General features: G+C 38.8%; 1 protein-coding gene across 1 annotated transcript; it reads right to left on the bottom strand.

Moving 5' to 3' along the window:
* Positions 1-330: 330 nt before the first annotated feature.
* LOC134633476 (alpha-N-acetylgalactosaminide alpha-2,6-sialyltransferase 1-like) lies at positions 331-27,354 on the bottom strand. The gene is made up of 13 exons (XM_063482312.1): positions 26,737-27,354; positions 25,230-25,449; positions 25,000-25,108; positions 23,803-23,858; positions 16,360-17,108; positions 16,046-16,238; positions 15,587-15,749; positions 11,558-11,720; positions 3,522-3,660; positions 3,329-3,432; positions 2,809-2,892; positions 1,498-1,597; positions 331-534 (listed from the first exon to the last, which is right to left on the bottom strand). Exons 5-13 carry the CDS (start codon positions 16,452-16,454, stop codon positions 331-333), a joined length of 1,245 nt encoding a protein of 414 aa, XP_063338382.1. The 5' UTR covers positions 16,455-17,108; positions 23,803-23,858; positions 25,000-25,108; positions 25,230-25,449; positions 26,737-27,354.

The raw sequence follows: 27,354 nt of genomic DNA, 5'->3' as shown, positions 1-27,354 counted from the left end.
ATATCATTAGCTGAAATCTCTTCTTCAATGTGCTTAGTCATTTTGAAATCAGTTCCATAAATAAAGTGAATATTTATTTGTTTTGTAGTTGTGTGTCTTATTTTGAAAGAAATATTTAGGCATTACCATAGCGACCAAAGAGCATTAAGGAGGAGAGAGGAGGATGTTACTCTCAATGTTGTTGGCGCATTTCAGGAGGATGCTGCTAATAAAGTTACACGATTACACAGTCAATTCACATGTAAAGACCTTCTTGCAGTGCTAACCACTGCATTGCTGTGCTGCATGACATCAATAATGTAGGTTCTATCCTTACGGGTGGACTCAGGGTTACTTTGGCTTTTCAGTCCCTGATTCTGGCTCCGTTCTTTGATACAGCTTTATTATTTTTCTGTTGTGAAGGTCTTTCCATGTATTCTTCTCCAAATTGTAGTCATGGTTGCCATAGAAAATTACTTTCGTTTTAATGTACTTCTGAACATAGTAGTTGGAGTATTTCATGTAGTCATCAGTCATGAATCCATATGCATCCACCTGAGGATACAGAAAGAGAGAGAAAAAAAAGCCTCACTTTTCAAGACTAGTTTGCAGAATACCTTAATACAGTTCCCATGAAGAAAAACAACAGCAACAACAAAAATAATAATAATAATTAATAAAATAATAATTAATAAAACTGCCTGACAGCACAATTCCAGAAGACCGATGGTTGCTTCTTCTCTATAAAAAGAGCATAGCAGCACAGTTTAATTTACAATTGCATGTGAACGACCCACAAGACTTCAGAAACACTGTCCTTTTGGGCAGACAAGACAGAGCTGAGATTTTTGTCCATAATATACAATGGCACATTTAGAAAAAAACTAACACAGCACATTATTTTTAATATTATAAACACCTCATACCAACAAGCAGGACATCGGCTTTGAGGACTGATGAGTTAAGCTTGATTTTTCAGCCACAGAGTACAAAAAATACTACAAAAAAAACCTCCTGCACTTTTTTAGTTTATAACCGGTATTCTCTGTGCAACAAATGTGCAAGAGAATGGCTGAAAAATCAAGGTGTTGCAATGGCCCAGTCAACGTAAAGAAATGCTTGCAAACTTTAATGAACTGAAGCAACATTGCAAAGATGAGTGGGACAAATTCCTCAACAACAATGTAAGAAACTTTGGTTATTGCTGCTAAAGATGATTCTACAAGGTACCGAATCATGTTGAATGAATGATTACTTGGCCTAATGTGTCATATGGTGGTGTTGTTCATCTGAGTTTATATTTACGTGATATTAAGATTGCTTCTTTTTTTTTTTCAATATTTGCTTGTTTTGTGGTTTGACTGTGACATATAGATGTCATCTACTTTGCAGAAAAGGTGTGTTAAATAGTTTCTTTTCATGAAAGAGCTGCTTTGAGGCTTTCAGTCTGTGTATTGTGTATATAGGTGTTGAAACCAAGACCTCTCACACTGAAATGTAAGGATAATATTAACTCACTGTGTCACAAGTATGCAAAGCCAGGAAGAGAGTGAATGCTCCATTGGTTGGTCTGACTATTGCCCAGAATCTTTTATTCAGATTAGGTGACTTTAGGAACCTGTGGATAAAACAAAAAAACAAACAAAAATGCTTCAATGGAACATTAACAGAAAAAAACCCCAAAACAGATTAAAAGAATATATATAAAACCTGAACGTTGACTATTTAGCTAGAACAGTTTCATAAAAGGCTGTAAATTATCCAAATATCTAGGAGACCACTAAAAATATTGGGGTGGCACCAAAAACAGAATTTCCAGTTTTAATATGCGGTCATCAAATATAGGTTACTTAAAAAACATGGCAAAAATGAGAGAAAAGTGTCACAGTCTAGGGTGGCAGACTGTGTATTTTTATTTGTGCAGACCCAAATGCAGACAAACGAGAAGCGAGACTGAACTTAACAGAAAGCGTGCCTTTATTGCGGCTTGTGACAAACAAATCACACGAGGAAAGTAAGAAGTCGAAAGGTAACATGAAACCTAAACTGGGCAGAACTGAATACATGAGACCTGGAAAAGTACTATAAAAATCCTGGAAGGGTTAAGAGACAATCCGAAATTGAAAGAAGGAAAACTCGTACAATAAATACACATGATGGTGACGAGGGAAGTGGAAACACACAGGGAACACAGCTGGGAGGAGTTAAGCGTGATGAGACAGGAGGAAGCAAAACAGAACACACTAAACTCAGGACGCAACACTGTTAATGTATATGAAAGCACATGACAGAGAGGGAAGATATGGAATGAAACACAAGGAGGGAAACGTAAACAGAAAAGGGAGACGAGGCACATCGACAAGAAAATATGGAAATTGAAATAAAACTAAACATGGAAGCAAAACCAGGACTAAACTCAATACTAAATAATAGAAAACTAAACGTTAAATTAACGTTGATATCACTGAAAATAGGTACATATGAAAACCAAATAAGATTTTGAAATCCATAATATATTTCAATTGATTGACTGGAAGTCCCAACCATCGCTTTAATGATTCTCAACAGAGCCGAGCAGAAGCTCAGAAGATTCACTCTCCCAGAATGGAGTTAACTTTAACTTTAAGAGTAAACTTGTTCAGGAAAGACAAACAATTATTAGATGATGAAACAATGTGAACTGTTGCCTGTTTCTATGTTGGCCCTGGGATGCACCAGTAATCTGTCCAGGTTTGGAACCAGCTTTTCTGCAACCTTGTTACATTATAACCAACATAGGTACATTTTAAACCACAAATAGTCTGCACAGTATGCTCATAGGAACCTGACCTGTTCTTCACGTATCGGAGGAAGTCCTGGTGTAGAACGTAGAATCGGCTCTCATTGTACTGCCCTGAATAGTAGGTCCCTGGCCTGGTGAGGTGAAAACACAAGAGAGAGGAGGGATAATTGATATGATTAATTGTATTATTATTATTTTTAAATAAAAGGCAATACAATTGTCCATTAAACCCTAAAAGAAAAAGTAGATAGCAACTCAAGTTGTTTCAGTTATTTCCACAGTGCATTTGTAGAGTACATCTGCTAATAATGAGGCACCTGTGAACACCTCACTTGTGGGTGAAATCAGCAGTGACATGTAGGAGCCACGAGGAAGACCATGGAGTTTTACCAGTTAGACAAAACCACAGCTAGTAAATTTTCTCTAGTTCTTTTCCACTTTCACCTCTGAGCTGAGAAGGCTGCTCTTAAAAGGTTGTCTAATGACACTACAAACTAATTATAAAAACTGAGATTTGTCAAAGCAGGAGAAAAAATAACTATTACATAACTACTTATTAATAATCACCATTTCTTGTGGTGTGGGCCACTAGAGCCCTCGTGTCCTTTGAAAAGACCCTCGAGCCATTGGAAATCTCTCATTGCCTCAGGAATCAGCACATATTTTATTCCCTGCCAAGAGAAAAATTATGGAGCAAAATAATCTTTAGTTTGTGGAGAGTATAAACAATATCACGCTGTTGTCTTGTAAGTTTTAGTACCTCATCATGAGGGGCAGATTTGTATCCATACTTCCCAAAAATATAACGTGATGCGGTGATGGAGTGCTCTGTGTGAACGTACACTGATGTTCTATTTCCTACATCTTCCTCAAAACCTTTGGTAACGGCACCGTTCATCCTGCCAAACAGAAACAATTCAGACAGTTGATCTTTGGTTCAGTTAACGTTGGTTTAATTGTAATGTTCAAAATCAGTCACTAGTTCAAGCAACAGCATTCAAATTGAAGGCAGTGTGATATATCTTTCATCTTATTATGCTTTTCCTTAGTGTCTGTCATATAGCAGTCTTTGTGCAAGGATTTCATAAATGGATTCCCATAAGGTCCAAGAGATTTTTTTATGGAAAGTTTAAAAAAAAATAATTAAATTGTATAACTCAAAAGTATAAGTATGTCAAAAATATTGGTTGTTATCTCAAGATTTAAATTTAATAGCTAGAAATTTCAAGTTTTGAGTAGGGATGCAAACTGATAAATATTTAGTGATTCAGATTCTATAATTGATATCACTTATTGATTTGATTCCTTATGAATTCTCTTATCGATTGTCATTGGGTTCTCATTGGCTCCTCTTTGAGATTGGCCACCATCACTAAGCATAAGAATATAAAAGACAATACATTAGTGTAAAGTAACTGCATGCTGTGTTGTCAAATGTTTGTGCATGTTGGAGGTATTTCCTGTTTGTTGCATATTGGTGTCATTATTCAAAAAAGTAAGAATTACATATATTACACAGAGCACAAGTCCTGCCCGGCATTGTAGCAATCAGAATTACTGTCTGAAAGCCTAGAAAAATACCTAACAGGTTTATTTTCCCAAATAGACCATTACAGCTTTTGCTATATATGTCCAATTGATTGTCATTTTTATATTTTTTATTATTTTTATTTTTATTTATTTATTTGTTTTTCATTTTGAGTTATTACAATCAGAATAGACAGGACCGGGGGACAGGAAAGAGAAAGAAAGAGAGGTTGGGAAGAGAGTTAACAGAAGGAGAGGGGAAGAAAAATAGAGAAGAAGAGCAATAGAGAGAGAAAAGACACAATAATTCTGCTTGATCCCTTGCTGATACAAAAAAAACAAGCAAAAAGAAGACAACACAGTAGGGAAACCACAACAACCAACATAAGTGCTTTGGGTTTTGCTTCCCCGTTATCCCAGTGTTTCACTCTGTGTACCTTTGTGTTTTACTCTCGACATTTTCGTATCTCTGGCTCCTTGTTCCCGGTTGTCAGGTTTTGCTATGTTTTCTACGTTTAACTTCTTCCTTTGTTTACCTGTTCCCAGTGTAGGTTTTATTAATGTTTTCAGTCCCCCCTTTCGCTGTTGCTTTTACAGCCACCAATAGGGCTGCCACGATTTGTCGACTAGTCACAATTACGTCAAATCTATCAAAATCGTCGACGACAAATTTAATAGTCGACACGTCGTTTGAAAGATCCCGAAAGACGCAGGAATAAGCAGTAGGATTTAAGAGTGTAATAATGGACCGAAACAGAAGATGGCAGCACTGCATGTACAAGGATGCCAGCTGACGTTAAACCCCAAAGAAGAAGCAGCAGTCTCCGGTATCGTAGCTGTGTACAAATTCAGGGGCCGCACCCTTTGGAGGCTGCATTTGTAGGCTGATTACGTTACAGCGACGGGATGAAGGCTGTCCAAATTCGAAGACGCCTCCAAATGCGGTCGACAAATGCATCCTTCATTTCCCCAGCGTGGCCCAACCTATCCCAGGATTCAACAATGGAAATTTATGCTGTAGCTCATGAGTATGTTGTTTTCTGGTGTCCTGGAGTTTGAAAGTTATAGTTCTTGATTTTTTTATGCTTCCCCTTCGTGTCCAGTCTGTCTCTGTCTCATCAGTTTAAGATAAGATAAGATGACCTTTATTAGTCCCACACGTGGGAAATTTGTTTTGTCACAGCAGGAAGTGGACAGTGCAAAAGTTATGAAGGACAATTAGAATAAAATAAAATAAGAATAAATACAGTACAGTTTATCACAATCCTTCTTTATTACTGTTTTTGCTTTTATTTTTCTCCACTGTTTTGCAAGCATTAAAGAAGCTGTGGTTTTAAGTTTACATCTGCCTGTCAAGTCCTGCATTCTGGGTTCACTTCTTGTTTGCCACAGGGCTGCTTTTGGTGACAGATGTTACTAAGAGCTCATATCTCCAGAGTGTAAAAACAATTGCTTTAGCAAGCTGCTGTTCAAACTAGTGATGTTCGATTCGTGAACGAATCGTTCAATATTCGAGAATCACTTTACTGACTCGTGAATCATGAATCACAAGCGCAACTGACTCACTGACTCATCCCTGATGCTGTTAGCAATCTAATTCCATTAGTAGAAATATATCTAGCTTATAATTAAAATTGTGGGGAAATAAACAACAGACACTTTATTAACAAAAACATTCCTGCTCTGAACTGGAAGAAAAAACCCTGAGTAGAAGCTCACATCAAGACAATAGCTCCTCGGTTCACAGTAGCATCGCTCAGCTAGCATGCTAACAGCACATTTGAGGTACTCACCCCCTCCCTTGCTGTGCTGAATCATAGCATAAGCGAATCACTCAGGACTCACTAACCCCCTTCCTCCTGGCTCACAGCTCAAACGAGTTGAACGAATCACTGACTCACTAGTCGTGTCCAAATTCATGGGCTGCATCCTCCTGAGGACCGGGCCTTCACAATCTAAGTGGGCCGGGTCCTCGGACGGTCGGGTAGGCCGGAAGTAAACGGCAGTGAAATTGGACGGTCTAGCCTTCTGATTAACGTCACCGCTGTCTCGGTGGAGTTTAATAAACTCAGCCGTCTGCTCCTTGCTATGTAAAATATAACAGTTCTATTTAATCAGTTTTCTGTTTGACGTTTAGTCAGCTGTATAAAAACCAAGGAGGAACCCACTCGGGGGATTAAAATATCATCTGCATAGCAGGCTAAGTTATGCTCCTTCTCATAGATATTAATGCCTTCTATTTCTTTGTTTTGCCTTATATATTGAGCTAATGGTTCCAGATATAACGCGAATAATAATGGCGAACACGTACAGCCCTGCCTTGTTCCTCTTTCCAGCTTAATACTATTTGATAGGTAGCCATTAATTTTAATCCTTGCCGTAGGGTTATCATAAAGTGCCAACTAATTACCATTGCTTCTATTTTATTCTTTTGAATATGGCTAATAATTTGTAATGTCCGTCGCACGTTATCTTGTATTTGGCGCTCTCGAATAAAACCTGTCTGATCATTATGAATTAGACTAGGTAAGAACTTTTCTAATCGTCTAGCCATGATAGATGTAAACAGCTTATAATCTGTATTAAGAACAGATATTGGTCTATATGACCCACTTTCTAATTTATCCTTGTTTTCTTTTGGGATGGCAGAAGTAATTGCTCCTTTCCAGCTAGAAGGTACTTGAGCCTTCTTTAGGACCCAATTCAGTGTGAGAAGCATCACTGGTATTAATTCTTCTTTTAACTCCTTGTACCATTCTGCTGTATATCCATCTGATCCTGGGGATTTATTTATTTTAACTTTACTTATTGCTATTCTTAGTTCCTTTTCTGTTATATCTTCAATCAAAGTTTTATTCTGTTCTTCATTCAACACTGGTAAATCAAGAGAGTCTAAAAAACTGTCCATTTCAACTATACTACTCTCTCTCTTATTAGCATAAAGAGTCTTATAAAATGTTTCAAATGCACCCTAAACTTCTAATAGTTTATTTTTTATTAGTTTTGTAACTGGATGTTTAATTTTGTGAACTGTATTATGTGCTATTTTCTTTTTAAGTTTCCAGGCTAAAACATTCATTGCTTTAGATCCTCCTTCATAATACCTTTGTTTAAGAAACATTTAAAAAAAATGTAATTTCATGTGTAGTCAAATCATTTATTTCATTTCTTGTTTTCATGATTTCGTCCGATATATCCTGTGTTGTTTTTCTTTTATGTTTTTTCTCTAATTCTTCTAACTTATTTTGTAACTCTTCTAATTTCTTATTTCTCATCTTTTTCTTATAAGAGGATATTGCTATAATTTTACCTCTTAGGACAGCTTTTAAAGCATCCCACAGAATAGGAGGAGGCACCTCACCATTGTCATTAGTGTCCATGTAGAAGTGAGAAAAAAACCCCTCATTTTTTCATGTGTCATTATAATATCATTAGCTAAAGTCTCTTCTTCAGTTGGCTTAGTCATTTTGAAATCCGCTCCATAAATAAAATGAATATTTAGTAAGAGACCTAAACATTAGCATGAATATGAGAGTAGAATAAGTTTAAACAGTAAACAAAGAAAACTGTTGCAACATCTCTTTCTGAGATGAATCTGTGAACTCCTGTACTTATAGATCATTGAAATGTTGGTAGGGACCAACACAGTCATACACTCGTGCCATGGTTCAGGAACACAACAGGGATGGAGCATCAATCGTCCTAAAGATATTTCCTCATTTGGTGTTTTCATTATGTGTTCTAAATCTCCATTAATTCATCTTCTCTTCTCTTCTCTTGAGTATGAAGTTAAATTTATATTTTTAATACATGATATTTAAATTTGTGAGTCAGAACAACCAGGATGTTGCCTAAATTATATTTAGGCAACATCCTGGTTGATCCTGGTTTGTGTTGAGGACTATGTTATTATTTGCAAATGTTAAGTGTGAACCTCTTCCTTCTACGAATCATCTTTGTCTGTCATGCAGCCAATGACTTGCGTGATCTGCAAACTTAACAATGATGCTCATGTTACGGGAAAATTAATAATTGTGTGTACAGAGCATACAGAAGAGGGTATTGACTCTACGATGGAGGATCTTTGCTTGCCCAGTCTGACAGCTTGAGAGCAGTCGGTGAGTAACATATGTCAGTCAGTGCACGAAGTTTGTCCACCAGTTTATTTGAAATGATGGCGTTACGTGGAGCTGAAGTTCACATAGAGCATCTGGACCTGTTGTGTTTGTGTAGGGGAGTAAGGACTGTATAAAGAACCACAAAGTCAACCACATGTGTCTGCTATCAGAATCCGAATCTGTTAACAAAATTATATGGTGTCCCATTCATATACATATATATATATATATATATATATATACATATATATATATATATATATATATATATATATATATATATATATATATATATATATATGTATATATATATATATATATATATATATATATATATATATGTATATATACAGTCAGGTCCATAAATATTGGGACATCGACACAATTCTAACATTTTTGGCTCTATACACAACCACAATGGATTCCAAATGAAACGAACAAGATGTGCTTTAACTGCAGACTGCCAGCTTTTATTTGAGGGTATTTACATCCAAATCAGGTGAACAGTGTAGGAATTACAACAGTTTGTATATGTGCCTCCCACTTCTTAAGGGACCAAAAGTAATGGGACAATTGGCTTCTCAGCTGTTCCATGGCCAGGTGTGTGTTATTCCCTCATTACCCCAATTACAATGAACAAATAAAAGGTCCAGAGTTCATTTCAAGTGTGCTGTTTGCTTTTTGAACCTGTTGCTGTCCACTGCCAGGATGAGATCCAAAGAGCTATCACTACCAGTGAAGCAAGCCATCATTAGGCTGAAAAAGAAAACAAACCCATCAGAGAGATTGCAAAAACATCAGGCGTGGCCAAAACAACTGTTTAGAACATTCCCAAAAAGAAGGAACGCACTGGTGAGCTCAGCAACACCAAAAAACTAGGAAGACCACGGGACACAACTGTGGTGGATGACCAAAGAATCCTTTCCCTGGTGAAGAAAACACCCTTCATAACAGTTGGCCAGATCAAGAACACTCTCTAGGAGGTAGGTGTATGTGCGTCAGAGTCAACAATCAAGAGAAGACTCCACCAGTGTGAATACAGAGGGTTCACCACAAGATGTAAACCTTTGGTGAGCCCCAAAAACAGGCAGGCCAGATTAGAGTTTGCCAAACGACATCTGAAAAAGCCGTCGCAGTTCTGGAACAACATCCTATGGACAGATGAGACCAACATCAACTTGTACCAGAGTGATGGGAAGAGAAGAGTATGGAGAAGGAAAGGAACTGCTCATGATCCTAAGCATACCACCTCATCAGTGAAGCATTGTGGTGGAAGTGTCATGGCGTGGGCATGTATGGCTGCCAGTGGAACTTGTTCTCTTGTATTTATTGATGATGTGACTGCTGACAAAAGCAGCACAATGAATTCTGAAGTGTTTCGGGCAATATTATCTGCTCATATTCAGACAAATGCTTCAAAACTCATTGGACGGCGCTTCACAGTGCAGGTGGACAACGACCCAAAGCATACTGCAAAAGCAACCAAAGAGTTTTTGAAGGGAAAGAAGTGGACTGTTTTGCAATGGCCAAGTCAATCACCTGACCTGAATCCGATTGAGCATGTATTTCACTTGCTGAAGACAAAACTGAAGGGAAAATGCCCCAAGAACAAGCAGGAACTGAAGACTGTTGCAGTAGAGGCCTGGCAGAGCATCACCAGGGATGAAACCCGGCGTCTGGTGATGTCTATATGTTCCAGACTTCAGGCTGTGATTGACTGTAAAGGATTTGCAACCAAGTATTAAAAAATGAATGTTTGATTTATGGTTCTTATTCTGTCCCATTACTTTTGGTCCCTCAAGAAGTGGGAGGCACATTTGCAAACTGTTGTAATTCCTACACCGTTCACCTGATTTGGATGTAAATACCCTCAAATAAAAGCTGACACTCTGCAGTTAAAGCATGTCTTGTTCGTTTCATTTGGAATCCATTGTGGTGGTGTATAGAGCCAAAAATGTTAGAATTGTGTCGATGTCCCAATATTTATGGACCTGACTGTATATTGGAGGGTGAAGGTAACGGTGGTCCCCGTGGTAATCGGAGCACTAGGTGCGGTGACTCCCAAGCTAGGCGAGTGGCTCCAGCAGATCCCGGGAACAACATCGGAGATCTCTGTCCAGAAGAGCGCAGTCCTGGGAACAGCTAAGATACTGCGCAGGACCCTCAAGCTCCCAGGCCTCTGGTAGAGGACCCGAGCTTGAAGGATAAACCGCCCGCAGGGGCGAGATGGGTGTTTTTTTTGTTTTTTTTTATATATATATCTGTCCTGCAGGTTTTAGATCTCATCCTGGGTCAACACACCTGAATCAAATGATTAGTTCATTACCTCTCTGGAGAACTTCAAGACATGTTGAGGAGGTCATTTAGCCATTTGGATCAGCTGTGTTGGATCAAGGACAAATCGAAAACCTGCAGGACACCGGCACTCGATACCTGGGGTTGCCCACCCCTGCTATAGATCTTGTTCTGACAAACTGAACATTTAGCAGTATTCACTGAAAACTCTCTTTCGTCTGATCAATTCCTAACAACGTTTAAATTTGCAATAATGCATTACACAGCAGGGGCTAATGCATCTGTCACAGTAGACGTCTCTCTGAAAGTGTGGTAACTAAGTTTAAGGATATAATTCCTCCACTGTTATCTTCCTCAATTCCTTGTGCCACCACAAAGCAGAGCAGCCAGCTGAACTCTACTCTCACAGAAGATGATTATCTTATTAATAGTATTACATCTTTACTGCGTAACACTCTGGATACTGAGGCTCCTCTGAAAAAAGCCTCAAATCAGAAGTACTCATAAGCAGGAGAGGAAATGGCATCTCACTAAATGAGAAAATCTTCATTTAACTTGGAAAAATAGTTTGCTGCTTTATAAAAAGAAAGAAAGAAGAAAGCCCTCCATCAAGCTAGAACCTTATTATTCATCACTGATTGAAGAAAATATTATAGAATACACACTTGATATATACTAGATATATGATATATTTCTGCAGCATTTTTGAATTTTGTGTGTCCCTAGAGATTACATCAAATCTAAGTGATTGCTGTGCTCTGCCTCAAACTGCAATGAGATAGAAACATTTGACCCTTACAATTCCCTTCAGTTTAAAGAACATTAACAACAGGTTTGTTTTGTACCTCTTACGTACCGAAAAACGTAATCATGAGCATCGATCTCTGCACCCACTTTTGAGCCGTTCAGAATTCCTGCAGTACCCACCACAGCACAGTGAATACAGCCATCACCACCTGGTTTTGGGAGGAGCAGTGGCTCTTTTGGCTTTGGAATCAGCTTCACTGAAGCCATCACTTCTGCAAACGAAAAGAAACACATGAGTGCAGACACTTACATGTGTATTTGTGAGCTAGTGAATTTGCATTTATTTACAAATGAAAAACATTTGTGCAACCCTTAAGATGATCATGGAGAGAATTCCACATTCTTATAACTATGACTGTTGGACACATTTGTCTTTGTGTTGTCAGAGCAAACCGATGCTTAAAATAAAACTTCCTTCACCTATCCCCATTTTCTGAACAAAATACAGAATAAAAATGATTTTATAAACAAACTTTTTGTGTGTTCTCAATATTTAACATTATGCATAACTCGCAGCGCTCTCTTCTGTAATAAGTACAATGGTTTTATATTAGTCGCATATGTATTGATCCATACTTCGACACAATAACTCAGATAGGGTAAAAATAATGAAAATATATACTATTCGCATTGCCTTGTAATCTAATATATATCTAACATTACCCAGGATATAAATACTTTTGGCCATCTTTTTTTAACATGTTCAATATGAGATTTCCATGTTAACTTGTCATCCACTATTACACCCAGAAAACGCAATTCTGTAACTCTTTCAATCAATACTCCATCTATAGATAATACTACCTCTTCCTCTTTTACATGATTTACACTGACTTTCACTCAAAAGTTGATGTTTTTCAATGAAACTATCAAATCTTTGTGCAAAGAGGTTTTTAAGCATTTAGAAAACTGCGACAGCAATGACACTGGTCTATAATTGTTGAAACTATGTATGTTTCCTGATTTATAAAGTGGTATAAATTTTGCCACTTTCATTCGGTCAGGATATACATCTGTATAAAACAAAAGATTAAAAATATAACAGAGGTTAGATTACACAATCCAACGTCTCTTTTACTATGACCATGTCTAACCCATCACAGTCAGTGGATGTCTTATTTTAGACTTCACTTTTTCAGTGATATCCCCTAAAAACATAGACTTTGCCACTCTGCTATCTCCTTTCTTCTCGTCATTCCATTCTGAATCATTCTGTTTTCTAATTAAGTTTGCCAGGTTAGGTCCGATATTTACAAAAAAGAATTAAATTCATTTACCACTTATTCATATCACTTACAACCTTATTTTTCTTATTAAAGTAAGTAGGCAAATTTAAGGATACATATTTATTACCCAATACTTTAAAAAATATTCCAAGTACCCTTATATATCTTATATTATCTGTCCACACACACTTCCTTCTTTCGTGTCATTTTATAATCTAAAGTGACAAAACAGGTAAATGGTCACTTATGTCATTTATGACAAGACCACTTATAATGTTGTTCTCCAAGCTGTTAATGAAAATATGATCAATTAAAGTAGCTGAAGTTTCAGTTATTCTACTAGGCTTAGTAATCAGAGGGTATAATCCTCTTCCAAATAATAACTCAAAAAAAAATCTGATGATGCCTTATAATTGGACACTTTTAAAAAAATCAATATTATAATCCCCACTAATACAAAATGTCTTATTTCCCTGTACCGTACTCAATAAATCTTCTACTCCATCTGTAAATGTTTCTATGAGTGTCCCAGGCCTCCTATACATATTGATAACAATTATATTACTCCTTCCTTCCATTTCTATTTCTACTGTCACACACTCCATTAAAACCATCAATAGCCACAGACATATATTCAGTTTGTTTACATTTCAAATCACTATCAACAAAAAGTGCCACACCTCCTGCCTTCTTATTAGATCTGTTTATATGATATAATTCATACCCATCAATGTTGAAAGTCACAACCCCTTTCCTCAACTATCCATGTTTCCGATAGTGCTATCACTTTAAACTTGCCTTTCAGAGTATTCAAAAAATCATTGATCAAAACAGACGTTTTATAGAGGCTTCTACAATTGAAATGAATTAATGAAAATGCATTGCCTATTTCAACATTATCCCTAAATTGTTCCTCGATATAATATTCGCATGTAACATTAATTGCATTAAGCACATTCCTTGGTGGATGGATATTTACTACAAAATCATATAGTTTATCATCCGAATCTTCAGTCATTGTGATTGAGTATTCTTCAAATGTCTGTTGTCCTTATGAAATATCCATTAACATCAATACAAGTATTTCACAGCATATTTTGGGAATCCACTCATACCTATACAGTTCTTTCCGATCCGTACACAACTGCGGCTCCGACATATATCTCGTCTCTGCACATAATGGTAACACCGTCGGACTAGTATCCAAGTTCCATATCCGACTTACAGCTTCACACTAATACTCTTCCAGTGTGCCGTCTCATACCTTGCCATTTTCTGCTTCCGACATTCGGAAATGGTATCTTGGCTTCTTCTGGAGTTCCGTTGAGCTTTATCATCACTTTGCAATTTCTCGTTGCTTGGATTTTATTTTCTTTACGCATGATGCGGGCTTGCCTGGCAATATCTGCGTTCTTTTTTGTGATATTCAAATATACTCCACTTCCTTTTAATTGTCTGGACTGCCTCAGTAGCTCAATTTTGTGTTTTTGATTCACAAATTTCACTACTATTGCTGGAGCTGCCCTAGTATTCTTTCTGGGGAGGGTATAACACGCACGATGTTGTTGCTATGCAGGAGTAGTTTTTTGCTCGCAAAAAACTCCACTACCTAATGCTCTAATGTTTGTTGCTCATCTCCTCCAGACTTCACACCATTCCCAGTCTCAGTAACTCTTGCGTAGCTCCTGTGTATGGTTTCCAAACTGGTAATAATCACGTCCTCCAGTCGTACATGCTGTTCTAAGTCGTCCACCCTCCTTTCTAAGAGTTGGATTGTCTTATCTTTTTCCTTAATCTAGCTTTTTAATTCTTTGATTTGGTCCATCAAAGTCGTTAACATTCCTTGTTACTTAACTACCCTCTCTACGTCCGTCCACTACGAGTTGAGCGACAGCTTAATCTCCTCCAAATCTTCTTCAATTTTCCTCATCTTTGCCATTTTCTCCTTTTTGTTTGTCTTTTGTTCCAAGCAAAATCTATTTCATACCTTTATAAAAAGGTATGCAGATTATTTGAACTAATTTAGTCTTCCTATCAGCTGAAAGCAGTGTGACCATTTTCCAATGACCCCTGACATCAACAAGGCATTTTCAACCACAGAACAGCCACTTGGACCACTCTTTTTAAACTATGTAAGCTTGTTTTCACTAACTAATTAATTTTCCAGCTGTAACACAAAATGTTACATGGTAATTGTCTTAAAGTTTTGATTTTAAAGGTTGAAATTAGTGATAGACCAGCCTTAAGCCTTACCCCAACTCTAAGACTTACTAAATCACACACATACAAACACGCAAATTTGAATCTATTCAGTTTCAATTTTCACATAATAACACAATTCTTGACTTATCTTTTCATTTACAAAAAAACTTGATTGTTTCTATCATGCACAAGTCTAAATGCATTGAGTTGCTACTGTGACTGAATGACTATTTTTATTAAAAGAGCAGCTGAAGAGGTGTACCTAATGAAGTGACCAGTCAGTGTATCTTAATTTAGTGCTGAATGAATAATTTCATGTCTCCTAATACAAGTTCGAACTTCACTTTCTTTAAGTCATCATTTAATTAATCCTTAGTGAGCTTTGACCTGCTTCACCAGGAACTTTTTATGACGGAAAACTGTAGATAACGAAAAAAAAACCACTGTTGCCATATATATATTTTTTTTTTTTTAACACCGACAGTATCTTTTGTTGTTTTGTATCTTTGCCTTTTTATCATAATATCAGGAGTCAGAAACTGGAAGAAGAAATGAAATAACAAAAAAAAAAAAAATCTATTACTTAGTTGCTGATCAGCCTCACACTCAATACTGATATTTAATCTGGCATCAGTTTCACAAACACCTACCATCATATTTGAACTGCATGAACCCAAAAGGATTGTTAAAATGTGAAAGTCGATTCCACTCGCTCATGTTAATGTTGTCCTTGTGCAGAAACAAACGTATGTTGGGAAGAAAAGCCTTCTTGAAGTTCTCATCCTGGGAGTTTCGCAGTGATTGGGCACATGTCTGATAATCACAGAAATATTAAATCATGAAATCAGTTCAAATGATTATGTGAAAGCTTTATACACCCAAGGAAACAACAAACACAACAGTTACAGAAATTTGATGAACAATTAAGAATTATGTATTTTAATTAAAGACATGAAACCATTAAGCCAAACAGAAAATACAGGACAGTTACAGCAGAGGCAACAGACTGACTGCATGGCTGAGCACACTTCAGTGTTGCCAGCCCACAGCCATTAAGATAATTACTACATTTGTACTGTTTCTGTCATATTGTGTCTTAGCATGCTTACTGTTGGTCTAGGTGGGGCATCCTGGTTATAGACATCATCAAAATCCCACTGAGGAGCCTTTGTGAAATTTCCTCTGTAGAGGAGAGGTATTGGAGTCTCAGCCACAGCTGTTTTTTCTTTCTGTCCCCAGAGGTTAATATCAAACGAAAAGTTTTCCCATCCGAGTTCATGTTTTCCAGAGAAAATTGTCCAACTGCAACAACGGCAACGGGACAAAAGGGAGCAAAAAGAAAAGTTCAGAATTAGCAAATCAATACATCAATCAAAAAATATTATTATATTACTATAATATTATTATTGATTAAAAAAAATACCTTTTTGATAAAGATTCCTGGGATAGAATGAAAACCACAAAACTAACTGTCATTACAAGGAGCAATAAAAATATCCTGGAGGTCTGGGATGCCATTGCTGTCAAGTGAAGGCTTGCTGTTTAATTAAACACACATGTATGCACTTCCTTCTAAATCTGACACGTTCTCACTGATGTGACTGGGCTGGGCTACAGCACAGTTTGCAGACAGATAAGCAGTCAAATGTATTCAGACACACAAAGCCACCCACACAGATATTAGCAGCAATGTGTTTTATTACACAACCAACTTCAAAAACAAACATAACTCAGAGTTTATATCAGTTATATCTGCAATATATTTTAAAACTAAAATAAACAGCGTTCCTTTAATTTCTTTCAGGTTCATTCATATATTAACCTGCTCAGTGTGAGAATTGATCCAGTCTAGTTTGGTTTTCCCTTCATGTGGATGATAGGTGGTCAGAACAACAAAAACAAAGCAGTAAAACACAATAAATCAGAAAATTGGGAGAGCACTCTCCAGCCATGTTGAATACTGCAAAAAAAAGTTCATTTGGTGTACTGGAGAAGTTTTTTTTAGTAGTTTTTATGAATAAAAGGTCGTAGTGAGCATCTATGACATGACAGGGGTCTCAGATGGAGTACAGTCTGAGCTGCTCCTCTATGTCTCCCTCTGACACCTCCCCAAAAGTCTCCTTGTTTTCTTTCAGGAGCTGGAAGATTGCAGCCAGTTGCTCATGCTGCACCCTGGAAAGAAAAGAACAAAAGAAATACTGAGAGGTGAAAGATACAAACAATCCTGGACATGTTGGATTACTTTCAAAGACTTTACTTACACTATTTAGTTCAATAAAATACTCAAATAACTAAAACACACAACACTCAAAACAGGAATGGTTTTACAGGTGGAGGCAACTGACGATTGACTCTATGAGAGCTGGACAGGGGACAGGGCCGTAGAAAGTTATTAACCCATCAGTATCTGCTCCGTTGTGGATGCAGGAACAGTATAAGCACTCTCAGAGCCCAAAATGCCAGCAAGCCACTAGTGTGACTGTCTTTGACCAAACAATCAGAAACATGCTTCATGTGGAGCCCAACTGGCATTTGCCATAGAATACCCGAATTGGAAGGTTCACCACTGCTGCCCTTTGCTTTTCACAAATGACAGGAGGTTCACACTGTGATAGATGTGAAAGGGTCTGGAGAAGCTTAAGAAAACAACATGCTGCCTGTAACATCATTCACCATGTGTGACTTGAGGATGGGTCAGTGATGGTCTGGGGAGGCATATCCATGGAGGGAGGCATGGACCTTTGTAGACTAGATAACGTTACCCTGACTACCATTAGGTATTGGGATGAACTTCTTGGAAACATTGTAGGACCCTACACATATACAGTAGGTCTGGGGTTCCAGCTGCTGCACAACAATGGTAGACCCCATGTGGCAATAGTATTCAAGATTCAATAAGTTTATTGCCATTTGTACCGCAAAACACAAATGGTTATGCAGAGCAATAAAATTCATACATTGCAGGTTCCCTTCACACAACTAAAAAGAAAGTCATAAATAAGTAAGGGCACACACAACAGTGCTTTGTAGCACTTGTAGCTTATGTAGTTTATGTGAGGGGTGTAATCAGAATTTAAAGTACAAGTAGTTGGAACACTGTCAAGTGATAATATATGAAAATATATACAGAGTATGCAATATTAAGGCGTATATGTAAAGATATGTACAAAAATTGCAAATTTACAGGTTAATATAAATGTACAAAATGGCAAATGTACAGTTATGGATAATTACAGTTCCACAGTAAGTCAGTGACTCAGTAGCCTGATGGCCTGTGGATAGAAACTGCTGTTTAGTCTGGCTGTCCTTGCTTTCACACTCCTGTAGCGTCTGCCAGATGGCAGGAGTGTGAACAGTGTGTGCTGTGGGTGGGTGCGGTCCTTGAGGTGTGTGCCCTTTTCCTGAAATGAGTGTTGTAAATGTCCTGTAGTGGTGGGTGAGGTACTCCACAGATGAGCTGTGCTGTTTTAAAGACACGCTGGAGATCCTTTCTGTCCTGAGTGGTGCTGTTCCCATACCACACTATGATGACGTTTGTCAGGATGCTCTCCACTGTGCACCTGTAAAAGTTGCTGAGAAGTTTGGAGGTTAATCCAAATTTTCTCAGCTTCCTTAGGAAGAAGAGTTGTTGTTGAGCCTTCTTGGTGATCTGCCATGTGTAATGGGTCCAGGTGAGATCCTCACTGATGAGGGTGCAGAGGAATTTGAAGGTCTTCACCCTCTCCACCTGAGTCGTGTTGATGTGTAGTGCAGCGTGCTGGTCTTTCCTCAGCCTCGGGTCAAAAATCATCTCGTAAGTCTTCTCAGCATTTAAAGAGAGATTATATTCCAGGCACCAGGACACCAGCTGAGCCACCTCTTCCCTGTAAGCAGTCTCCTTTTCACCAGTGACCAGCCCGACGATGGTTGTGCCATCAGCAAACTTGATGATGGAGGTGTTGCTCTGGGAGGGGACCCAGTAATAGGAGAAGAGGGTTTACAGGAGTGGACTGAGCACACAGCCTTGGGGAGTCCCTGTGCTCACTATCTTTGTACCTGATGTCCTGGTACCAACTCTGACTGCCTGAGGTCTGCCTGTGAGGAAGTCCAGGACCCAGAAACAGAGGCAGGGTGTTAGTCCAAGAGTAGAGAGCTTCCCCACCAGTCCGTTTCGGATGACGGTGTTGAATACTGAACCGTAGTCTATAAACAGCATTTGAACATAGATGTCCTTATTTTCGAGTTGTGAGAGGGCTGTGTGGATGGCTGCATTAACAGCATCCTTGGTAGAACAATTCCTCTGATATGCAAATTGCAGAGGGTCTAATGTGTCTGGGATGGCTTCTTTGATATGGGACATGAATATCCTCTCAAAACACTTTATTACAATTGAAGTGAGTGCGATGGGGCGATAGTCATTCAAACAGGTTGTGTTTTTTTTTCTTGGGGAGGGGCACTATGATGGTGGACTTGAAGCATGTGGGCAAAGCTGACTAGGTGAGGGACAAAGTGAAAATGTTTGTAAACACCTCAGCCAGCTCTGAAGAGCAGACCCTCAAAGCACAGCCGGGCATATTGTCAGGGCCGGCTGCTTTTCAGGGGTTAGTCCTCCTCAGAACCCTGTATAACTCAGTCGATATCACAGTGAGTGAAGAGCTCTGTGCTGCCTCCGCTGGTAGAATCCCTCTGTGTTAATTCATGTTGAGGGGTCAAAGCGAGCGTAGAACTCAGAGCGCATCGCAAACACATGTGCCATGAGGGGCGCCATGTAGTATGGAGGGAATTCATGGAAATGAAGTAATTAGCCCCTTTTCCATTACTACCTACTCGGTTCAACTAGCCATGGTTTTCAGGGATTTTCATTACATCCAGTGTTGGGGAGTAAAGGAATACATGTACCGCCATTACGTATTTAAAATACAAAATATAAGTAACTGTATTCCGTTACAGTTACCGTTTAAAAGGGTGGTATTCAGAATACAGTTACTTTGTTGAAATAAATGGATTACACGGCGGTCTTTTCCTGTTTCATATATTAGGCTAGGCTCTCTCTATTTTTGGTAATTTCACGCCGGAGGAAACCTAAACAAAACGCGCATTAAGAGGCTCAAATGTCTGTGTCTCAATCTCGCGGCCCATATCACCTCTACTTGCGGCCCGCATAATGACGTGAAGAAATATTTTTAAAAATTATTCACAAAAATAATTTAATAAGAAAGCAATAGGCAGAGTGTTACAGGCACAGCCCTAAAGAATGTAGCCTCATGGGCAGCTGTTATGTGTCTGTGAGCGCGAGGCAGGGAGAAAAAGGAGAGTGGAAAAATGAGCTGTCACCGAGCAGAAGCGGGAGATGGAAGCATGTAAATAAAATAACAACCACTGCAGCCAAAAAGAGTGCCTGATGAGCCCCGTTGTAAGTACGCTATTAAGACTCGACTGTACGCTGTGTTCGTGTTTTCCTCCGAAACAATAAGTTCCGCTGGAGCAGCCTTTCAACGCCTCTCTCTGTCTCTCGCTAGCGAAGTTGACCCAGACAACAAAGTAAAGCTAGTTTTCGGCTACAAGCCGACACGGAACCCGACGTATTAGCCAGAGGTCCCTTTACTACGGTTCGGAGCCGCGGACCTGTTTTATATACGCATGAAACAGTTTTCCATACGAGATTGCTGCAAAAAGTGCAGCCTTACCTAATGTCCACCCTACTGTTACTCATTTTATATTAAGATTTAAAAATCTAGTCGGTATTGTTATGGCGAGTAACATTCAGTAAAAGTAATAATTCACACAGCAATAGTACATTCATGTAGTTGTAAAAAGCATGATAATATAATAGGTAATCCAAAGTATTCAGAATACGTTACTCTCATTTCGTAACGTAACGGAATACGTTACGAAATACATTTTGGGGCATGTATTCTGTAATCTGTAGTGGAATACATTTTAAAAGTAACCTTCCCAACACTGCATGCGGCTGTCTTCTTGTTTGATGGCAGATACTCCCTTCACCCTGGCCAAAAAGGCTAAAATGACCAAAGAAAAAGTGGAAAACAGCTAAACATGAGAGGTTTTTGGACAAAGTTTGTGTTTTTTCCATTGTTTAAGCACTGCTTCCAGCCAAGAGTGACACCATATATGCCCTATAGCTGCAGAAAAGGCTAACATTGTTATCTTCTTACAAAAAAACAGCTAAACATGAGAGGTTTTTGGACAAAGTTTGTGTTCTCCATTCTTTAAGCACCGGTTCGAGCACCGTTTAAGCACCGGCACCGTTTCAAAAGTACCGGTTTGGCACCGGTATCGGATAAAACCTAAACGATACCCATCCCTACTGATTACATGATAGCACATGGTACCAGGTACTAAAATTGTACCTGCTCGGCCGGGGTTGCAAGCGATCTGAGCAAGTAGTAAAATGTGAAGTCATCAGATTGCATGCTGCCGATTGACTGGTCAGTGTTGTCACTTAATGAGTCATAAGAGCGAAAATCAGATTTGGCATTTTTGAAACCCGGACTCTAGGGCGCACTTAAAATCCTTTCATTTTCTCAAAAATTGACAGTGCGCCTTATGATCCGGTGCGCCTTATGTATGAATTCTGGTTGTGTTCACTGACTGAACCAATTTTACGTGGTACACGGCGTTTAAAAATCTGTCAGAATGTTTTTGATGGATCGGAGCATTACGGCTACCATAGTCAGGAGCCTCACAGAGTAATACGTACTGTTCAACATAATATTACCGTATTTTGTGTGTATAAGGACCCCAAAATGGCACCTTTGAAGAGACATGCTTACAAAGCGGATTTCAAACTGAAGGCTTTCAGTAACGCAGTAGAACATGGGAATAGAGCAGCTGCGAGAGAACTCAACATTAATGAATCAATGCGACGAAAGTGGAGGAAGTAAAAAAAATGAGATGAGTAATGTTTGTCTTATCTGACTGTTTTGTTTCACTTAATGCGCCTTATAATCCGGTACGCCTTATGGTCCAAAAATAAATACTGTAAATGACTACTAAAAAACCACGCAGTGTTCCCCGAGTCTGACGAAAAGCTACAGACTAAGCAGCAGATATATCATTGCCTCAACATCCACCTTTGTCATAGCGACCACCGTGCATATTATGTGGTACTCAATTGTAATGGAAAACCAATTGATCCGAGTCGAGTCGTGGGAAGTTGTGGTGAGCTGATCTGAAAAAAAAAAAAAAGGGGCTATTGATATTGATACCACTGACTGCCCCTCTGCTTCGCTGACCTAAATCCAATGGAGAATGCTTGACTTCCAAGTAAAAGTTACATCTACAATCAACATGTTTTAAAAGGTGCTTTTACTTTGTAGCCAAATGGTCTTCATTTCAGGTGTTGCATTATTTGAGAGTGAGTAGTCGGCAAGTGTTTGCAGACAAGTTGGCATCTTTCGTGCAAACTATGAGTGCCCAAAGCAATCTGCTTGTTGAACCATACACCTTTTCTTGGTCTTTCATAAACCAAGAGCAAGCTACCTCCAGTCACTACTTCCCAATCGGTCAGGGCACTTTTCCCATAGCAACCATTTGTTGCCAAACGGTTGTTGATCTGTCTGTAGGGCCTGTGGGACTGGGGCCTTAGATATTTACCAGAAAGAAGGACTAAAAAGTCATTAACAAAGCCAAATTATCAATAGTGTGGAGGGTTGTTTAATCTTATTTATGATTCTGCAGAAAGTTTGTAGCAATTCTAATATAGTGAAGAGTGTAAGAGCTTTTTAGGGTGTTCTCAACTACAGTTTTTAGTCAGTTAAATTTTTGGATTAGTTTTAGCAATCTGACTAGAGCGAAGAATAAAACAACTGCACCATGACCCTTTGGAAATGGGGATCTCTGTTCAGCTCCAAACAATCTCCAGAGCAGTTTGTTTATGGTGAGAACATGATCCGACCTCAATCCAATCCAGCTACCATATAATTTGCAAATCTGAGATTTTTACCTTCCCCTAGTCATCCCATATGCTTTGCATTCTGGGATGCAGCAGTGGTATCATAAGCAGAATACAAAAATAGTCAGTGCAGGCTAGCAATAGTTGTCAAATGAATGTCAATTCTCCATTTTCACTAGGCCAGAACACGGCACCTTCTTCCTGTTTTCTTTTGTTGTTGCTCCCACCCTAGACATATATAGGCAGAATGAATATCATCCCATGGTTTGCAGTGATGAATTTTGGCTCCCCAGAAGTTTGTTTAGAGAGAAAAGAAACCACAACAAAAACCTACAAGGCTACAAACTCATCAACTGATTTGGACCAGCATATGTGAGCTATAGGCATCAACATTTTTACTGCAAATGCTATACTACTACTACAACTAAGAGAAAGGAGGCAACAGCAGGAATAATTGTGAACTTCTAATAGGTAAAAGTTATAAAAACAAAGACACTGAATGTCATATCTTGTAGAAAATTGTTTCAATAAAAACTACATTACCAGCATCAATCTGACTTTGTATCAGTTCAGACTGCCTAATATTTAATGATTTATAATTGATTCCTGAATAGTTTATGAGATGACTGGGGTTACTTGTCTGCACAGGTCCTTGTGTTACATTACAGTGACTCCACCGTGAGGCAGAGTAGAGGAAATTCCTGAAAGGATCGAACACTGGAGACACAATCAACACCTGTTGTGACACCTGAGGATCACACGTCTAATGTGGAATAAAGGGGCGGCAGGAGGAGTAAGAGTGTGATCAGGTAAGCAACGCTCCACAGTTACATCAGTCGCTTAATGGCCACTGGAGCATAAAGAGCTGATTAGTCAGAAAACACTGCTGAGGTCAAGTTTGAAGTAGTTTTCATGCAATGGCCAGAAAGTGACTCTTCTGGGACAAGCAGGTGACAATGAGTCATACTTTACCCAGTTTACTCCTTTCTCGGGATTACAGACAGTTAAAGTTTGTGGTGAAGTATATCCTGCAATGATAAGAGCAGGGCATGCAGAAAAAAAACCCTATTATTTTTCACCCAGCAGTGCCAAAAAATGAAGAAAAAACTTTAAGTGTTTTTTCTTTTTCTTTTTTTAAGTTGAGTGTCATTCATCCATCAACTGATGCCTGGCAAAGACTCAATCTCGCCTTACTCAGTCTAGCCTAAAGCTGTGCAGTGATACAGGAGCTAAAGGTGGAAGGCTCAGAGTGTCAGTCTAAAGACGCACAACCACACGTGAGGCAGCGTAGATAAGGTTAGAGGAAGGAGGGCGCTGAAAAAGCAAAATAGATGAAAAACACACATTTAGTTAAGATTGTTTTTAGAGTTACAAAATGTTAAACTAAGGAGTGATGACATCCAATTCTGAGATTTTAATGTGCAATGTTATAAATAGATGTTTTTTATAAGTTTATTTGCTATAAGAAAACATTTTATGATGCTTTAAAGATAAAGTGCAAGCCACTAAACGTGAACCTTTAAACGCTTTAACAGTCTGATTTCTGTTTAAAAGACAGATTCCACATACGGGCAAAAAACAAAAAAATGGATGTGGCTTTGGATAGTGTTTCCTAACAACAACTTCAAGCATGCTGGGGTGGTCAGCTAGCTACCACATTGACTAGCTAACAAAATATTAAAAATCCAGGTTAAAACCTCAGCATTCATTCAATGAACTGAGGATCCTTTGTTTAATTTAGCTGATCCCAAGATGGCCTTTAATGTCTAACGTTAGCTGACACTACGTTGCCTTGATGTGTAGCTATCAATGAATGGATCAGGACTTTCTTCTGGACTTCCAGGACTGATCTTGCTGGTAAGTAACATATATGATGTACAGTACACATACAACAGTGCAACATAAATATGCATGGCATATTATTGTATTATTATTGTTGTTTCAAACCAGTGCTAGCAATGCCATGTTAAAAACTGCAGTTAAATCAATTTAGTCTAAGTTCTGCAGGGAACCTTTAATAAAAATGATTTCTGGTCACCAGGTTGTGTACAGGTAAGTGTCATGATGGACAGTTCTGGAGAATAATAATTCCTTGTTGTGATTAATAAATTGCCTTTTTCTATAGGCTGTGCCTTGAAACTGGTTTTCATATTTGTAGTTTTCACTGACCTCTGCTCATCCTCCAGCTCCTCTTTGGTCATCATCTTTTCCAAGTGGTGGGATCGTGCCTTTCCTGGGACGTACTTCAAGGAATTATTTGCATTTGATTCCACCTTTTCTACTGAAACAGACCAAATTTTGATGAACAAACAAACAAACAAACAAACAAAGGCCAAAAAAACAAACAAAAAAGGAAATCTAAAACATCTTGCTCTTTGCAAGTGAGTAAAAGTGCATACCATTCATCCCTGCTCTCTCTGATGCTCCTTCAGTTTGGGGGTAAGAAAAAGCACACTTTAGGAGCTCTGTATCAGAAAGCCCAATGAGCGACCTTCGGCCTGTCCCTGATGAAGCATTGGATGATGACTCTACCTCTAAGATTGTATTCCTAGATCCAGGCCTGGACCAATCAGCCAGGGTTTCCAGTTCTTCAGATTGAGGGTGGGAGTGTGCTTCCTCCTGTTAGATAATTAAGGGATAAATGAGGAGCATCATACCATACTTTTCAATGTTTTCCTCACAGACAGTGATGTCACTGATGAATTTACACACTCAGTAAGCATATCCTGGATTTCCGACACAGTCGCAACCCAAAATGAGGGGCCGAACCCGTAAGCTCATCAGCAAAGTATTTACAGAGGTCAAGGCAGAGCACTGTTGTCCCATGGACTTCTACAGGACTGGAAGTCTTTTTGCAACCAGATGTATCACCCTCACCTGGTGGCCATTAACGAGAATGCAGGTTTAAAAGACTTCTTCATTGGCTTTACTTTCGCTATCACATTTCAGACCCTCCTGATTCAATTTAATTCAATTTTATTCATACAGCGCCACAACAACAGTCGCCTCAAGGCACTTTATTCTATAAGGTAAAGACATAAGGTAAACAATTGTTCAACCTGAAGACTTTCTGCCCTGTCGTTCTTGTAGACCTCAAAATATCTTGCTGCTCTTTAAAAAACCCTAAAAACAGCCCAGAAAGGTCATAACCTGAGTGGTGGGAGGGGCTGTATGGTGGATCGCTTTCTATTAGGCGTTTCAAAATACGAGCAAAGCACGCATAACAGATAATTAAAGGACTTTAGGATGATAGACTTTTTTTGTTGTTTTTGGCTGTTTACATGCCCTGCACTATTATTTTATGCACACCTTTTACCTACACACCTTTTTTTCTGTTTTAAATTAAGTTAATAAAAAACAACCACTAGGGTACAGTTTATACTTCTCATTTTCTTGACTGATCAAATCATCTCTTATTTATAAATTATTGCCAAAAACTATCAGGAATGATACACCTACTATGATAAGAGTTAGAAAAACCTTTAGTATTCACATTTGAGATTCAACTTTGGCTCAAAGTAAGCATTTTATCAAAATTTATACTGAATACTATCCAATCAAGCTGACATACGCAGCTGTCTACAAAGAAGGTGAAACATCTTTGTAAGGAATAGCTACAACCTTAAAATTCTGATTTCACGTTAATGCATCAGTACTGATATTGTATTCACATGTAACGTTGTAAACACTAATACATCGGACTTAGTCCATTTTTTTACACAAGCTTTAAGTTTACGGTCATCGAGAATCATAGGAATAAGGATCTAAATGTTTTTCTGAGCTTCTATACTTGGATTTGAGTCTCCCAGTGGGAGGGATAGTTGTGAAACAGATTATGGGAGATCTACGCAGACCTCTATCTGTGTTTACACTAAATGACAGGCGGATTACAGACAGGCTACTTACAGAAAGCACAGATTTCACTACATCCCAGTGATCGTGTGAGCTCCCGCTGATTTCGCACCAGTCGTCCGCCTCCTTCTTCTTCTTCTTATCGGATACATGGCCATTCTGTTTCGGCCCGGATTGATTTAATCCTCCGGCCACACCATCTCTGTGTCCGAAATAACTCCGCGCATTTGCAAAGTCTGCTGCACGCGAAGAGCCGTTAAAAAGCGATGTTGCGACCACAATGGCAAGAAGCGTAGAAATAATAGCAAATAATACAAAGGTTATATCCATTGTAGGCGTGCTTTGCCCCCGTGTTGTGACTCTTAAATGCTGCTGTTCCGCTTTCTGTTCACTTTAGCCCACTGTATGCGCTCATTCGGCCATCCCGCTGCTTGCAGTAATCCCCACCAAACATCAACGTTAACGAGCAACGTTTACGGGATATGGTACAATCTCCTCTCCGAGCTGGACGTCACATCCTCTGGTTCCGCCCCTCGCCCCATGTGAGCCGAATATATCCCCAGGCTGTCGTGCTTGTCAGGTGGGCATGCACGGCCCTCTGCAACGTGCTGGGTCTAGGCTCGCCGCCCGTCTGTGCCGTTAATCGCATCAGCGGCGGTCCTAGCGCACAAA

Source organism: Pelmatolapia mariae, linkage group LG8 (genome assembly GCF_036321145.2).
Source record: "Pelmatolapia mariae isolate MD_Pm_ZW linkage group LG8, Pm_UMD_F_2, whole genome shotgun sequence".
Taxonomy (NCBI): domain Eukaryota; kingdom Metazoa; phylum Chordata; class Actinopteri; order Cichliformes; family Cichlidae; genus Pelmatolapia; species Pelmatolapia mariae.
This window is presented reverse-complemented; position numbering and strand designations above follow the sequence as displayed.

Excerpts from the sequence above, each read along its gene's own strand:
- LOC134633476 (XM_063482312.1), bottom strand. The coding sequence starts at position 16,454 with ATGGCATCCCAGACCTCCAGGATATTTTTATTGCTCCTTGTAATGACA. Across the intron at positions 16,239-16,359 it reads CAGGAATCTTTATCAAAAAG|TTGGACAATTTTCTCTGGAA; the intron begins GTATTTTTTTTA and ends CCGTTGTTGCAG. Across the intron at positions 1,598-2,808 it reads CTCCGATACGTGAAGAACAG|GTTCCTAAAGTCACCTAATC; the intron begins GTCAGGTTCCTA and ends TTTTATCCACAG.